This window comes from Leptidea sinapis, chromosome 23 (assembly GCF_905404315.1).
Source record: "Leptidea sinapis chromosome 23, ilLepSina1.1, whole genome shotgun sequence".
Lineage (NCBI taxonomy): Eukaryota > Metazoa > Arthropoda > Insecta > Lepidoptera > Pieridae > Leptidea > Leptidea sinapis.
The window spans coordinates 775,525-794,188 of NC_066287.1; the positions used below are offsets into that span (position 1 = coordinate 775,525).

The 18,664-nt window shown below is 35.2% G+C and overlaps 2 protein-coding genes across 2 annotated transcripts in view; both read left to right on the forward strand.

Annotated features, from left to right (window-relative positions):
- The window catches only part of LOC126971401 (alpha-1,3-mannosyl-glycoprotein 2-beta-N-acetylglucosaminyltransferase), a 258,468-nt gene that overhangs the window by 200,692 nt on the left and 39,112 nt on the right, over positions 1 to 18,664 (forward strand). The window lies entirely within an intron of this gene.
- On the forward strand, positions 5,939 to 9,991 carry LOC126971378 (uncharacterized). The gene is made up of 4 exons (XM_050817681.1): positions 5,939 to 6,089; positions 6,163 to 6,630; positions 6,777 to 7,256; positions 7,338 to 9,991. The coding sequence occupies exons 3-4, from the start codon at positions 7,238 to 7,240 to the stop codon at positions 8,951 to 8,953; spliced, it is 1,635 nt and encodes a 544-aa protein (XP_050673638.1). The 5' UTR covers positions 5,939 to 6,089; positions 6,163 to 6,630; positions 6,777 to 7,237; the 3' UTR covers positions 8,954 to 9,991.

The following is an 18,664-nucleotide window of genomic DNA, read 5'->3' on the forward strand; positions in this document are numbered from 1 at the left end:
AACAAAAAATGAAAATCAATGTTAAGGAAATAAAATTATCATATAAAAATAGCAAAATATTGCTAAATTTAAACAATTGTTATAATGTGTACTCGTAATTAGGACTTTAGGATTAGTATTTAGTAGGGCTTCGCAGCTTCTGCCACGTTTCTAGCCCCGCACTACTTTACTACTTTTTCCATTACCGACAGGATTCCTTGTCAATGTTACATCTCTAGAATTAAATTTCTATACTAGGATGTAGTTTGTACATGGATGTGTCAAGAAAATTGCTGTTAGAGATAAAAATGACAGAAAATCTATTTTGCAACTTTGTCAGAGTTTTGGAATTTTGTTGATCACAATCTTTGCTTGGGACCAACATGTTGGTTGTACTCGTAATTTATTTGTAAATTTTTGTGGTCAATACCAACGTTCAATCATCGTATAAGTGTTAATTGAAGGCTGCAAATAATTCATTTCAAGAAACGTAGTGATATGTTATATATTAGGCTGCAAATGCCGTGCTGAATGAAAATCACACTATACACGGGCCATGCAGATCTCTCTCGGGAAATCGTCGACCAGTGCCTGGAGATACTTGTGTCTTCTATCGAGTCCTCTCTCGAGAAGGTCGCGGAATGGGGTAAATTGAACCTTGTCCAATTTAACCCCCAGAAGACTCAAGTTTGCGCGTTTACCACTAAAAAAACCCCATTTGTCGTATCACCGCTCTTCGAGAACACTTCTCTTAGAGCCTCGCCTAGTATCCGAATACTGGGTCTCGAAATCTCGGGCGATTGCCAATTCCGTGGCCATCTGGAGGGCAAAGCCAAATTGGCTTCGAAGAAGCTGGGCGTCATCAATAGAGCACGGCAATACTTCAAGCCGGCCCATATTCTAGCGCTCTACAAAGCGCAGGTCCGGCCACACATGGAGTATTGCTCTCATCTCTGGTCTGGCGCATCCCAGTATCTGCTCGATCCATTTAACCGCGTGCAACGTAGAGCAGCTCGAATTGTCGAGGACTCAGTGCTCTGTGAATGGCTGGATCACTTGGCGTTGCGTAAAGACGTCGCTTCATTGTGTGTCTTCTACCACATTTATCACGGGGAGTGTTCCGAAGAGCTGTTTCACCTGATTTCTGTCGCCGAATTCCACCTTCGCACGACACGCCATAAATAAGGATATCATCCCCACCATCTGGATGTGTGGCGGTCCTCCACAGTGCGGTTTTCAAGGAACTTTCTTCCACGAAAAGCTGTGGAATGAGCTTCTTTTTCGATGCTTCCGGGACGATTAGACAAGGGTACCTTCAAAAAAAGCGCGTACACCGTCCTTAAAGGCCGGCAACGCTCTTGTGATTCCTCTGGTGTTGCAAGAGAAAGTGGGCGGCGGTGATCACTTAACACCAGGTGACCCGTACGCTCGTTTGTCCTCCTGTTCCATAAAAAAAAAAAAAAAACTTTACCTTTCATATGTAAGTACCTTCGATTTTTAGTCAAAATATTTCTTGTTTTGTAAAAATATTGATATAATAACAAAATTACAGAACAAAAGCTTATGAGTGATAAACACAACACTATGACAAATCCAGTTGATTGTTCATTCTAGTTTAACTTAAAGGAGAATGGGACTTTTGGGCCTAATGGTTAACAAGTTGAAATATACTTAAAAAAAGGGTATATTTTTCTTTTGTAAAATACAAAAAACTAGCTCATTTTGCAATCTACAAACCGAAAAAACATTAATATAAAGAAAATCGATTAAAATGTAATCGAATGAATATTTAATCGATTAAAATAACATTTAGACCCAGTTGTTTTATTTCAATAATATTAGTTAGGTGCATAGTTTATGATCAAATGACCATATTATTATGAATAAAATATATTATTATCTCAGGAAAAAACAGAACTGAGCAATTATTTTATTATCAATAAATCGATTTACATAAAAAATCGATACGAGTGAAATCCTTGTTCCTCAATGCTATCTTCACTTTGACAATGACAGTCTGACAGATCATTTCATTTCTTCGTCCTTGTCACTTCGTTTCTTGTAAGTTGTTACTTGTTGTATTCGTTGAGTTACCGGCTTGTTAACTACCTACCCAATTGAATTCCAAGGAAAGTTGTCTCTAGCAGTCTGTTTTGCAGTTCATGCATGAGCTAATGAGTATATATTATTTGAGCAAATAATACAATCTCTTAATTTAGGTATACTAGATATAATATTGATATAATAATATCTAATTACCAAGTGTCTTCTATTATAATGCAAAAAATGTCGTTACAGTATGAGATAGTTACACGTAGATAGGTAGGTATTTTTTATCTAAAAAAAACAAGGTTGGTACCCATCTGATATAAGTATGTGATAAATCCTTAGCAGCTAGGCATTTAATAAATCTACTATAGATGAGCTGTCAACATATAGTTTAAGACATAACCTCATTTTTATATCTTGGATTACTCAGGTCCTAGATTGATAAATCTTGCAAAATTTTCAATTATGGATTATTTAAATGTTATCTTTTATAGGGTGCTACTTTAATCTTGTTATCACTTGGGCCCAGGAATGATTGGAAGCGTTTCAATCTCCTTTTTTAAACGAGTTTTTTTTTACAAATAAAGTTACCTTTGATAATTTATACGTCTAGATAGAGGTTCTTGATGCTAGACCGATGAAAATAGGCCAGGTTTATTACTTAGGTGTACTTGACAAGCTACGTCTTACTCTCGCGATTTGTATGTCACTTTGTGTTAGTGTGCGTGAATTGCTCAAAATAGAGATTAACTGACAACCTCAAATTTTTTCGACGTTTTCACAGCTGTCACAGTCTATCTAGACGTATAAATGATCCAAGACTAAACACAAAGGTTTTTGAGTTTGTTTCTAAATTTGGTTGTTAAAAGCAATGTTGAAAAATACAGCTCTATGTTTATATTTTGGATTAACTCTGTATAAATGTCCATAGTGGTTTCAATTCACTTCTTGACTTGCGGCCGACTCCTTTTATGTTAACAAAATACGTTTTCTACGTTAAAATAATTATTTTCAAGTATAGTTAAGATTGGCCGTTTGCCGATAGTATTTAGAGGCACTTTTTTACTATTTTAGTGCCTAGTATGTAAAATTTGTACAGTAATAAAGGCTTTTTTATTTTATTTATTTATATAGTTAAGATATGATATAGATGGACCGACGATCTGTTCAAGATCGCCGGAATACGTTGAGTGAGGGCAGAGCGAACCGATCATCGTGAAGATCTTTGGGGGAGGATTTTGTCCAGCAGTGGACGACTTCCGGCTGATCATGATGATGATGATAGTTAAGATCTTTTTCACCAGATCCTGAATTTGTGCCCAAAACGTATTAAAAATTTTATACTGACACAGGATGGTGATTTTTGAGTTCCAAGCGCTAGAGTTCATTTCAAGGCTTGAACACCGAAAAATAATTAGAACCAGTCCACTTTTAACTGCATAGATAACTTTATATTCAGTTTTATTGTCTTTTACCAATATTACTTATTATTTGGCTATTTGATGACTAAAGACCATCAAAGTATTACAACATCCTGTATAATCTCTATCATATAACTATATCACTTTAATATTTTTAAACGGAATCGATAGAAGGAGAGCTGACTATTGGAATATAAAGCCTCCTAGGTTCAGCAAGTAAATATATATTCTAACCTTAGTTCACCATCCACCAGCAACAAATATACAGTCCTCACTCAACAAACGATTTCTTTAATTTTTTGGTTTTCCATAGGTATAATTTATACGTAAGTATATCCATCCCTACTCTGTAGTATAATTAAACTTTTAGATGTGGGTGATAGATATTATGCAGCTACAAAACTAAACTCTAAAGACAATATTTTGTTGTGAATTCACCCTTATGAATTGCCTGACAATATAAAAGCAAATTTAAACACGTCAAACAACTGATCGTGTAGTTATAATAAGGCACATAAAATTAATTGCAAATAAAAAACGTTTTTTTTTGCAATAATGGAATGCTTGAAATATTATAAGCCGTCCAATTGTCAATTGTAAATTGCAAGTATTTTTATTTTGTTAAAATAATTTGCGATTTTGTATCTGTTGACTAAAACAACCAAAACGCAGCGACCATGTTGTCCATTGTGCATGACGTCACATTATAGCAAACATCTGTTGTTGACCTTTTATCCTTCGTTGCTAGTTAACTACTTATTTTCGCTGTGAAAAATATTGAAGCTAAGATATGTTAAAAGTGATAATGTAAGTCTAACTAAAAAAAGTATCTAAAGGGATCCAGACTTGCGGAATGCAATTATTGCAAAGTAAGTACAAAAAGTAACACAATATATTTTATTAAAAAAAGTAGACCTTTTCGATCATTTCCTTTATGAATCATGATTCTTTCTCTTTAGAATTGTTAGAAATGTCCTCAATTAGACAATTAGTTATATTGCCGTGTTGTCCTATTATTACTTGTAAGACAATAGGCCAGACTTCAAGTATCAACTGAGAAGGTATCTTATCTTTTCTTCGGTAAGTGAAAAATAATAATTTTAACTTTAATTTCAAAAATGTAGCACACTACTACAAAATTCACAAGAAACGATACTATTGCAATAAGCTTAAACAAAAAATATACAATGCTCGTTATGCATGCACATAATCAAAGCAAAGCGCGATTGTTCTCGGCATGGATAGCGTCCTCTGCGAAACCTACACTTCTTTCAATGCTTGCATAGATTACCGGTGATTCCATTGTGCTTCAAGCACAGTGTTTGTACAGTAAGTGTGACATCCAAATACCAATAGCGAGCTTTGTTTGTGTGCGTCAAGTGTACGTCACGTGCGCACGTATAAAGCTATAAATACATGATCGTATTTGGTACGGCCTAACTATCGGACGCGGTCCGATAGCGGACCATATTCGATGGTATGTCGCATGGTCCATCGCACAATGTTATTATTGAAGTCAAACTTATTTACGGCCGTTCCCAATATACTATCTACAGATAGAGATAATTTACTACCTTCTACTGTCAGTAATTAGCTGTCAATAATCTGAAGCTGTCCCAGTATACCCGATACGTCATTCTTATCGCCTTATATTGGGACGCGTGAACTGCAATTTCCATACAAACTTTATATCGCTAGTAAGCTATACGTCGTCCCATTGACAGACTGCGAGTACGGATAAGGTGAGTTACCGTCGATAAGGTTATTGGGACAGTAAAGTCAACGATAGTTACGATTTTATATCTCAAGTAGGCCACAACCGGCGATAGACTGAATATTGGGAATGGCCGTTAGGCGCGAATCTTTGGTAACTCAGAATTTTTTTCTGACGGAAGAAACGCTCAGTACAAGAGTCAATTGAAAGAATTTTTTAAGCCGTTACAATGTAATGGTTTTAAAAAATGTTTCAAATTGCTCAGTAATATTTTTTAAAAATCTCCAAGTGTATTATTGCTAATGTATTACTACTATTTCAATAAATAATATTAAGGTTTCAGAAATTTTCTGACATTCGTTAATTTGTTCTTGGTTTTTGTTTTTCGTTTTCGTTTTATTAGGATAGGCAAAGGGTTCGAGCCCATACAGCCATATTTGTTAATGTTCAATAGCAACGTCATATTTATATCTCTACTATATAAAAATAAGTCGGGTTTTCCTTCCTGACGCTAAAACTCCAGAACACACGAACCGATTTCCACGGTTTTGCATTCGTTGGAAAGGTCTGGGGCTCCGTGAGGTTTATAGCAAAGAAAATTCAGGAAAATTTTCAACAGAAAAGCGGGAAAATCTTTTTTCACATACAGCGCCATCTCTGATACATAGCATGTACCTACTACAAACCAATATTTTAAGTAGATGGCGCCGGTGCGTGATACATTGTTTGACAGCTACTCATTGTTCTCTGCTCAGTTAATTTCATGTGACAAACCGGTATTGTATTCACTGTGAAATTGTGAAAAAAAAAAGTAAAAAAAATAAGTTATTCATTTCCTAACATTTCAATTGGAAACCATCAAATCAATCACGTGTATTGTGCAAATTTTTATTGAATTTCAACAGCAGGCATTTGTCTTTAAGGTGGTAAGTTGAACTGTGTAAATTATGTGGATCGTGCATTTGACTTTTGAGGTTAAATTCACCACTTTGTCCATAGTCCAAAATGCCTAGAGGCCGCCGCACAAGCCATGCAAGCCATCAACAAGTGTATTCACAGTACTTAAGCGAAGAAAGACAAAATATAATAAGAGAAAATGCCCGATTGAGACAACGCGTGAGCACACGAAGATCATTGGCATCATACAATCGCTTGGCATTCCAATTTGATCCCACTGCGAACTACAGTGATGATGAAAATTTAGATATTGGACCAATGACGACTATATGCCGATATTGCAATGCGTTAAAGTTTAAAAGAGAAACGGCTGGATTGTGCTGCGCAAGTGGAAAAGTCAAAATGGATCCATTACTTACACCACCACAGCCACTGAAACCATTGTTCGATTGAAGTGATCCCGATTCCAGCCATTTTCTTCAACACATCCTTGAATACAATAACTGCTTTCGCATGACTTCCTTTGGAGCTAATATCATTCGAGAAGGCGGCTTCATGCCGACTTGCAAGGTAAAAGATACAACACACATAACCAATCACTCCCACCAACACAATGAATTGCAACACATAACAACTACATATACACCACAGACTACACCATCACAAGATCAGAAGTTACACCGTATTCTTCAACAAATGATTGTTTGCAATTACAGATACAAGGACAAATATATCATTTGCATGGTTCAATGGTGCCAACACCAGATGAACCGCATCAATTTCTGCAAATATATTTCATTTCGTCGATGGTGGATCAGCTGAATGTGCGGTGCAATATACAGGGAACACAACAGTTAAAGAGACGAATTATTGAACAGTTGCAAGCATTTTTTCACGCTAATAATGCTGTGGTTAATGTGTTCAAAACAGCATTGGAACGAATGCCATCGGATACGCACAAATTTGTCATAGGAGCGGATTGTAACCCAACAGGTGAACATGTGCGAAGATTCAATGCACCCACCGTTAATGATGTTGCTGCAATTATTGTTGGCGATCCAACTAAATCGCGAGACATTGTCGTTCAGCGAAGAAGCAATATCATGCATCGTGTAAACGAGACACATCGTTTGTACGATGCGTTACAATATCCAATCAATCATTTATCACGTTGAAGATGGTCGATCCAATTACAGGTACAATATTCACACACTAATTATTGCTATTATTGCTATTATTGGTTTCCATTAACAATTCATTTAATTTTGCATTTTCAGGCGTATCAACGAATAAAAATCTAAGCGCAATGAATTACTATGCGTATCGTATGATGATTCGTACACATGAGGAGAATGTCACTCTGAAGTGCCGTCGGCTATTCCAGCAATTCGCTGTCGACATGTATGTCAAAGTCGAGAACGAACGTTTAGCGTTCATCCGATTCAATCAGGCAAAGCTACGATCTGAGGACTATATACACTTGCGTGATGCTATTCATTCAGATGGTCATGTTCAGAATATTGGACGTCTGCCGATTCTCCCATCATCTTATATCGGAAGCCCACGCCACATCCACGAATACGCTCAAGACACTATGACGTACGTGCGAAATTATGGAACTCCGGATTTATTTATTACGTTCACATGCAATTCGAAGTGGACGGAAATTGAACGTGAGTTGGAACCGGGCCAAAAACCGCAAGATCGCCATGAGATAATCGCCAGAGTATTTCAGCAAACACTCAAGGTTATGATGGATGTGCTTACTAAGTATCGAGTTTTTGGTGACACACGTTGTTATATGTACTCGGTGGAATGGCAGAAGCGTGGACTACCGCATGCTCATATCCTAATTTGGTTGCTGAACAAATTACATTCAAATGAAGTGGATGACATCATATCAGCTGAAATTCCTGATCCAGTCACTGATCCCCATCTACACGACATTGTGACGACACAGATGGTGCATGGACCCTGCGGTGCATTAAATCCATTATCGCCTTGCATGGCTGATGGAAAGTGCACAAAACGATATCCGCGACCGTTAGTTGCTGAAACAGTCACAGGGAACGATGGATATCCAGTTTATCGTCGGCGTTCAAAAGAAGATAATGGTCGAACTATCAAAGTTAAAGTTCAAAATCAAGAGATTGAGATCGGAAATGAATTCATTGTACCATATTGCCCGCTGCTATCACGAATTTTCGAAACACATGCAAACGTTGAGAGTTGTCATTCGGCCAAATCAATCAAATATTTGTACAAGAACGTAACAAAAGGCAGCGACATGGCTGTGTTTGGTATTACATGGGAAAATGCGAATGACGAAATCAGCAACTTCCAAATGGGCAGATACGTGAGTACTAATGAAGCACTTTGGCGATTATTGTCATTTCGAATTCATGAAAGATATCCCACAGTTGTACATTTAGCAGTGCATTTGGAAAATGGCCAAAGAGTTTACTTCACTGAGGCTAATGCGGCACAACGAGCTGAGAGACCACCATCGACATCATTCATTCACCCTAGAAATGATGAATGTTTTTTTTTGCGACTGCTGTTGGTAAATGTACGTGGACCAAAATCATCTGCGCATTTGAAAACTGTGAATGGCCACCAATGCCAAACATATCGAGAAGCATGTCAACTATTCAGTTTGCTGGAGAACGATTCTCATTGGGATTTAATACTTGCGGATTCAGTTACTTCATCAAATGCGTACCAAATACGAACGCTGTTCGCAATTATCATCACCACATGTTTTCCTTCACAACCAATTCAGTTATGGAACAAATACAAAGACGACATATGTAAAGATATCTTGCATCGCTTGCGCATTCAAACGAATAATCCTGTCATCCAAATAACCGATGAAATCTACAGTGAAGGATAGATTCTGATTGAGGATCAATGCTTGACTATTGCAAACAAGCTGCTGATTGAAGTAGGAATGATTGCGCCAAATCGATCGATGCACGATGCATTCAAGCAAGAATTAAATCGAGAGCTGCAATACAATGTTGATACATAATACATTGCAGGAATTCGTTCGAAATAATGTGCCGTTGCTGAATGAACAGCAAATACAAGTATACGAAACATTAATGCAAGCGGTGGACAATAATACTGGTGGTCTATGACAGGAAAACATTTGTCATTTCATTGATTTTGGCCACTATTCGATCAAGATGTGACATAGCTTTGGCGTTAGCATCAGCCTGTCAGACAGACTTCTGATAATGCCGTTATTACACGTCTCAACCCTGGACATGAATGACGTAATTCTTTTACGCTGGATAGAATTAAACGAATCAATCCTAGCCTTCGTGTACATTTCTGAAGCGCTTCTTTTTTAGGTAGTTGTATGTTTCGAATGTATCCCTGTCGTATAAAAGTAGTAATATTAAAAGGGTATTCTATCCTACCATTATATTTATACTCAATTTGAGTTTGATTGCATTAAGTTACCAAAATGGTTGATTTATATTATTAAGAATACATTTTAAATATTTTAGACATATCACATAATATAATACTTAAATAATTTATACGTCTACATGGAATGTGACAGCTGTAAACACGTTAGTAAAAAATAGAGGTGAACAGGTAGTAACTATATTCAGGAAAGCACGCACACTAAAACAAAGTGACTGACGTATCGCGAGTGTAGAGACGTAGCTGTCATGCACACTAAAGTCATAAACCTGGCCTTTATCCATGCGTTGCCTCTCAGTAAGAGGCTCTATCTAGGCGTATAAATTATACAATTGTTTTCTAGACTCAATAATTGTAATAATAGTAAACTAAACCAATGTTTTTCAATAATTATTATTTCGTAGTTTAACAAAACATAGCTCCCTAATTCCGTAGTTTAAAACAAAAGGCGTTTTAGCTACAACCTGTCCTTTATGTACGATAGAAATTAATTTCTCATAAACTCACAAAGGGGCGGTAGGTGATAGCAATCACTATACGCGTCGCTAATAAAGGCACAATGGGGTCGTTCATTGCTAAAAATTCTCTTTGCCACTCAATTTAAACACAATTGCACTTACTTAATACTTACTTAATTAACTTAAACATGCAATATTTCCCGATCTAGTGCAATGGGATAATTGTTGATGCTATGCAAGCTCATTGTTTGGGATGAGTGCACAATGGCACATAAGAAATCACTTGAAGCACTTAACTTCACACTGAAGGATCTTCGGCGAAATAACAACATCTTTGGCGGCTTGATGATATTGTTGGCAGGCGATTTCAGGCAGACGTTGCCAGTAATTCTCCGTGGAACGCCTGCAGATGAATTGAATGCTTACCTGAAGGCATCACCTTTATGGAATAACGTAAAAACATTATCGCTAACCACTAATATGAGAGTTTAATTTCAAAATGATCAAAGTGCTGTACAATTTTCCAAACAATTGTTAGTTGTTGGAAATGGAAAAGTCCCAGTTGATGCGACATCTGGATTAATTACTCTTACCAACGACTGTTGCCGATTTGTAGACTCTCAATTAGCTCTTATTGAAAATGTTTTCCCAAACTTTAGTAAGAATTATCAGAATTATGCTTGGTTAAGTCAACGAGCAATTCTTGCCGCAAGGAATAATGATGTACACGCACTGAATTTCACCATTCAATCAAAAATTGCTGGCGATTTGGTGACATACAAATCCGTTGATTCCATAACAAATCCCGATGATGTAGTAAATTATCTAAAGGAGTTTTTGAACTCTTTGGAGTTACCAGGATTTTCACCACATAACTTGCAACTCAAAGTTGGTATAGTTATTATGATATTGCGTAATTTGAATCCACCGCGACTTTGCATCGGTAGGTACTCGACTTTCGGTAAAAAGACTTATGCCGAATTTGATTGAGGCAACCATTATTAACGGAAAGTACGCAGGTGAAAATGTATGTGTTCGCAATGACAATCGCTTATTGTTTGCGGGATAAATTTAGAAAATCATTGTTTTTCACATGGGCAGTTATACGTTGCGTGTTCACGAGTTGGGAAACCATCCGCTTTGTTTGTGTAAACGTCAGGCCAAAAAACAAAAAATGTGGTTTACCAAAGAGCACTTCAATGAAACGGATAATTTGCGGACACGTATAACGCTTCGATTCAGTATTTACTTTGGATTCACTTTCATTTACTTAGAGAAGTTCAACTAAATAACACTTCATTTTTTTATCGAAATGAATTCATTACTGTTGTGAAATGAAATAAAATTTTTCCTTTTCAAATATAAAACAAAAAAAAAAAAATTCTTCTTTTAATCACCAAACGAAATGTTACATAAAACGAAGCCACCTGGTGGCGAAACAGAGTTCGCCGGGTTTGCTATTGAGCCAACAATAATTTAACCTTCAATTTCTTATTGTCAATTATTTTATTAATGAGTGAAAATTTTAAAATATGCGAATGGACAATGAACTGAATTATAAATAGAATATATAATGAAAATAATAATCAGTCAAATAAAATGGCGGAATCTCAGGAACATTTTACTCTTCCATCAATAAATAAGACTAAAAGAGAAAATCAACAACCTGCCCTGTAAAAAGTATAAGTGTTATTGTAGTGTAGTAGTAAAATGTACTGTGTGTAGTTATATTCTGATGAATAATAATATCAAAATATAACATTATATAATTCTTTGTAAAATATATAAAATCTCACTTGTTAATAACTAATATTAATTATATTATATATTAGTAAAGGCATTTTTTATTTTAGGTAGAGATAATGCCAACTTTGCTCAAAAGATGAACATCGTCAGCTTTTCCGAGAAAAAAAATAGCAAAAAATTTAACAATGATCCTAGTTCTTCTGTTATACGTACTCTTTAGTCGGTAAAACGGCTTTATTTAATGTAATATATTAATGTGTCTGTTAATAATTCCTAAAGTTAATAATTATTAAGTTTACTTCAATCGCGCGTAATGATTACATGCACGCACTTTTTTTTTGTGTCTGGACCATACTGAGTACGACAGCGGACCAATTGGTGCCAGGCAGCCACCGGACCGTCCGATGGTCCGACGGTACCAAAACCCGATCATGTGTTTAGACTATTAGTCCCTAGCTTCTAGTTGAATTAAAGAGACTGATGAGCGACAAGCGACGACACGCGTCAGGGACGAATCAGGGACTATTTTTTCTAATCTCTTTTACCTGTTCCGTAGTGGTAACAGCAATAGTTCCACCTTACTTACTCAACACAAATATGAAGGTGCACTTTATGACTTGACAATGGAGTAGGAAAAGGAAATTGCAGAAATGCTAAATTTAAAGACATTAACTTGATTATGAAATTGGTATTTTCATAGCATCGTTTAAGTTACAGATTTAATTTTGAAAATTACTGATATCTATACACAAACAATATCCAGTCACATTAATTTACAGAATCATTGACGAACATCCCACAGTGAACACATTGATAGTCGGTGACTTTAATAACTCTAATGCAACCTGGCAAATTCACAGCGCTGGAACATCTGTCTTACCGGTTCTAAATAATAACACAACATTATTTTAGATTTTTTTATTTATTTTTTAATTGAATGACTTAAGGCGATTAAATCATGTTTTAAATAGTAATAACAAAATGTGTAATGTGGAAAAAATAAAAATCAGCCAATGCCCCAATCCATTATGCAGTAAAGAATCTCGTCATTCTCCAATGGAGATTTCCATAGCGAATGAGATTTCTACAGCCAGCCGCAAAGACTTGTTAGTAAAAATCTCCTAATCAATGTCAAAAACTACTGTCCGTCCAAAATAGTGTGCCTCCGACCTGAGAACAACAGGCGCAAGACACCCAGCGGGATTTTTTTAATAAAAATACGATATATCTCGGTAAGGATGTTCAAATGTTAAATTTGACGTGGTTTAAAAAAATAATTTTCATTAGTACAAACTTTTACTTAGTTAAGTAATTACTTCCACAGCTAGTACTATAACGCAAAACGGCGGAAGTAAAAACTAATACTGCTGCGGCAGCTGCCACTTTGTATATGTACATAATATATCGTATAGCGGTAATAAATCTGACGCTCTCGTGTAACGCTTACATGATACATCTAACACTAAGCGCGTATAGAGAGCCCGCGGGCCCATTTGCAGAGGCATGAACGTCCGTATAAAAGATTCGCTTCAAAAAAATTATTGTAAACAAATAATTTATTTTAATTAATTACACAGTCCTGTAGGTTTTCTCAGTGCTCATGCATAACAACAAGTTGCGTTCACGGACGAGTAAAAAAAGAAGGACTGCGCGCCGTGATATCAACAAGTGAAGCAACTTTATGCTAGTGTGTGTGCGGTTACGGGGTATACCAGTTACATATTTTTTTTTTCTCCCTTAAATAAGGATATATCCACAAATACTTTTATATTATTGTTTTTACACTTTTTCACAACGCACGACGGCATTTTTAATAGTTATTTATGCAATTGTTGTGTAATAAGGGGTATTAAAACTATTTAAAACTCGAATGCGGGTTTAACACACGAGGCGAAGCCGAGTGAGATAATAGTATCACATGAATGTTTTTATACCTAATTAACAACAGTTGCATATAAGACTTTATCTACACCCAGAATATGAATCCTTTAAAAGATTCTGAAACAGTTAGCTTACTGCTAACATTAAAACAGCAATTCCTGGTAGTAACCTAATATCATCCATTACTGATTATATACAAATAAACTAAGTATTAATGAAAGAATTATTTATTTTAGTAGTAATTTACATTGCAGCGTTTAAAATATCTGGCGGTGTGCTGTCAAAACTTGAATTGCTCATTTTTTGTAAACAAAACAATAAAAATATCGAAGAAAAATGGCGGGGATTCGAATAACCCACTTTTTTTTACGGCGCGCGACGTTCTAGTAGTGTGGAACGCGCGTAAACGAAAATGTTCTTTTTTTGAAATTCATACAGAAACCACGCATCGAGCGATTAGAATGTGGCTGTCTGTTGAAACACTTAGCGCATGAAGGGATCGAAAAAAAATCAAAAGAAGGTTATGAAATTCAGTACAACATTACAACACTCCTTTGGATGATGTAATGGTTATTAAGACATTGGGTGTTTTAATGTTGGCAATAAGCTAACTGTTTCATAATTTATAATAGAGGATTTAAAGCATGGGTGTAGATAAAATATTTTATTGCGACGCAATCTGATCTGTCACAGGCGATGACAATTCTCATAATGGCGGCGATCGGCTTGTATTAGTGTAAGTGTATGCGTGGGGCTATGTATTTACACGTTTACCGGCTTGTTTTGATGCCTCACTGTTATGTTATGTAATTCTGCAATCTGGTCTTCCCCATGAGGCTAAATATAAATTTATGCTTGAACGTATACAGAATAAGTTCCTTAGATTCATGTATCTCAAGCAGTTTGGGGTATATCCGGGCTACCCATTATTGTATCCTACTTTGTTTCTGTTAAGCATGGTGGGTTATTACAAAATTGAGGTTAGAAGAGAAGTCGCTTTAGCTATGTATTTACTAGGCATTAGGTTCAGCTTGTAATGATGGATGTAGTGTGGTTATATAAATAAATAAATAAAAAAAAATGTAAGGTGACACGGAGTCCTTACTTTTTTACTCGTCTGTGCTTGCGTTTGCAGATTAATGTCTAGCTTTTCTTGTTAAATCTTACGATAAAAAATATTAGTTGATGTTAATAATAAGCATAATAGAATTATTATTAATAATATTAAAAGCAATAATAATCTAGACATGTTTCGAAAGGCAATATGGATTGCAGTTTTATTGATAGTAAAAATAACCTTCTCTTTATAGTGATTGTCATTTGATAGACATTAAATTTTACGAGTGACGTCATAAAATCAGATATTAATGGCTTTTAATTGAGCGTCTATTCTTCGAACGCCCACAAACTTATAGTACTTACCAAAAATGGAGACGTCGCGTGTATGAACTATGAAGCATAGTTCGAAACCGTAATGTTATTCGCACAATAAAAATGTCGCAGCTGTGTCTTTATATATATTTAAATGAGTGGTGTTTAATGACTGAATTCCAGGTGTATTTAAAAACCGTCACAAGTCAACAAATGGTCAACTTTACAAGTAACAGGAACAATCTCATTAAATTTCAAGGAATGTAATCAAAATCAAGGATGGTAATATTTGGGCTTATTGCAATTGTCATGAAACGTATTATATAATTCATAATACATCCGTAGCTTAAAAAATACAGTAGGTATTACCATCATATTTTACTATAGTTTATAATATAAAGGGCGAAAACAATTTTATTTGTCTTTGAAAGAGTTTTTGTTTTCTTTATTAACCTTCACATGTTAGTTTGTTACCAAACACGTTGGTTTTGTTTTCGTAATTTATTTGTAAATTTTGCGTGCGTGACAATAATTTACGTGGTGAAGTTAAATAAGTGAATATTAAGTGTTTCTATATAATTCATCTAAAGGTGATATACCTATATACTTACTTAGTATTAAGCTACAAAAGCCGGACGAAAAAAGAAATTGTTAGATAAAGATTTCCTGATTTATTAAAAGATTAGTAGAGTAAGCATATTTATACGTAAAAAATAATTCCATAATATTACAACCTTATAAGTGATGTGTAAAATTGTTAAATGATAATTATTACATTGAAGGAGCAAATTACTGTTATTTATTGTCAATAATGACGTGCAGTTAGTCATAAAAATTTATCGAATGTATAATTTTAGGACACAAAATTTATTTTATTACATTGATTTCTAAACTATATTAGGGTCCTGCGAACATTTATTTTTCATATTTATAAGATTCTAATCATTGGTGAACTTATTTACTACTTATTTACCACAAAACACGGCATTTGTTTTTCGAAATTCAAAATTTTTAAAAATGAAGTCTAATACGATCGTCACATAGGATCGCTGGCCAGCACAACTACAACCTCCGGCAAACTCACGTCAATGCTCAATGCAAAACAAAGCAGTTTCGATTTGACGTTGCTTCGAAATGTACAAATTGTGAGTGCACTGCGATTGTGATGTAGTTTTGACCTGGCTTTGGATTTTGGATATTGATACTGCATTACTGTTGACCCTTGTTCGTTTATTTGGACTCTGTTTACGCCTTTTGTTTTGGATTTCGTCGATATGGCCGAACGTAAGCAGAGAACTGTTCTAAACAGTCAGACACGATAGTTACAAAGGAACTATTTCGATCGTGAATCTCAAAATGGAGGGCCAATTTTACCTATAACGTCAGTGGTTGAACGCGTAGCTGATGCGCTTAATATTGGACAACGAACTGTTAGACGAATAACTAAAGAAAAATATGGCGAGACTGGCACAGAAGAAAATAAACTTCACACACCAAAAAAGAGAACACGAGCAAGTCGTAGGCATCGATAGCTTTGATGCCCATGCCATCCGAAGACATGTTACTGTTTATAGGCTAATATTTACGGAAGGAGTATCCAACAAGAAAAAAATTAGTGCAATCACTGAAGGAAGCTGGATAATTCTTCGATGGGGAAAGTTCTTTAACGAAGATTTTGAAGACCGTTGGATTTCGATACAAACAATGTAACAAACGCAAAATATTGATGGAAAGATTTGATATTTGTATTCATATGTTTCTTATGTGCATATAAAGTATGTATATTCATTATCATTCCAATATTCAGTTTGTTCAAATATATTAAGTAAACATTTATATTTTTGTTTTATTAAACCTTTTTAATCAGATACTACTTGCAACAAAAACTAATAGATTTGATTATATTTTTTTAGAGAATAAATAGACATTTCACATCAATATTAAATTATGTCAAAACGGCCATCATAGCGTGCCGCTAGTTTTGGATTATAACTTTTAATTGAAATTGACAAATTAATCAATTATCAAAATGTGATTTGTGAAACTGACATAATTAGCAACGTATTCAGCACACTGAGCATCTAACACGTTTGATACCTATTTAATATTTTATTTGCGTCAGCCGTCAGACCACATTAGACTGAAACGTCAGAGTTGAGAATAATACCTTGTCTAAATGACAGCACTACTACCTTTGTGCCTTTGAGCCTAATTCAGAAATGCATTGAGTAAAGGTATTGAGCGCGAGTGTTCAACGCGTGGTTGAATTTAGGTTATTTTTTTGTTAACGCTGATCGTGGTGTGTGTGAATCTGAATTTTATTGTTAGTGTTGTTTTGGTGGTGGTAAGTATATGGTGTTTTTGTAATTATAAGTGAAAGTGAGTATTACGGAGCCGCCTGATGATAGGTGGGGGGGGGGAAACCCCCAGACAAATCAAGAACTTTGAAAAGAACGGAATCAGATATGGAAATAACTAAACCCGATGGCAAGAAGATAAGGACACCGGCAGAATCGATCCAATCAATTTATTCGAAACCAGGTTTTGACTCTGATTGTAACCTTAAATACTCTGATGAAGACAAAGGCCCATTCTCTGTGTATGTCTCTAAAATTGAACCTGACCCCGCGTCGAGATACGCATTGAAAATCCTTAAATTCCTCCACAAAAATAATATAACCGGAATTAAAGAGGGAGGCATTAAGAAACTTGGCCGCAATAAGATCTCAGTTGATTTTATTTCAGCTGAAAAAGCTAACAAATTCTTAGACTTGGATATTCTAGAATGTAACAAATATTTTACGTATATTCCGAAATTTCAAATATTTCTTATGAGGGTGGTCCGCGATATACCTACAGATTGGTCCCTCGAAGAACTTATTTAAGGTATAATGGTACCAGTAAATTGTGGAGAGGTAATTCGAGTGAGAAGGCTAAATCTTAAGGTTAGGAATGATGGCATCACCACATGGGTACTGTTACGGGGTGGGTCTCAGTTAAGTTTTTAAAAAACAATTTTTAATTAACACTTGTTTAATTCATCTCAAAAATTAGTAATTACATATAATGAGATAGAAGATATAGAAAAACGTGCGGTCGCGACGGGTTTTAGAAACTGACTAACTTTTCCCACACTGTAATAATTAGTATCGGTTACTAGTTACTAAGGTGTCGTCATTGCTTAGAGTCAGCAGTTATCCTGCCATAGTGATGTCTAAGTAATGAATATAAAATTAATTATACACTAGAGGACATTTCTATCTTAAGTTTCGGAATATAAGTTTAATGTTAGAACTGTATACAGAATGTAAAACAATATAATTTAAGATAGTTAATTAGGAATAAAAGTTTTAGGAATAATATAACATTTGACTTTTCTTTTACATTATTATGTTTCGTTTAGGAATAGTTCTTGTAGAGACAGGACCTTTTATGATCTCATATAATTTGTCAGGCATAGCGACAGATTGATCCACACTATTCGTGGTTTTGTTATGCCATTGATTAAATATTTGTATACAACAATTTTTTGGACGCCATTTATAAAACAATATATGTTTAAGTTTATAAATTAAAAATAGTATAAAAAGTATTCCTACGGTATAGCAAAATGATATAATGAGAACTATATCTATAAAAATGGCTAGGATTATCTAATTTATCTAAGTCCTTTTGGAATTGTTCTAGATATGTACTTGCATGAATTAAAGGGT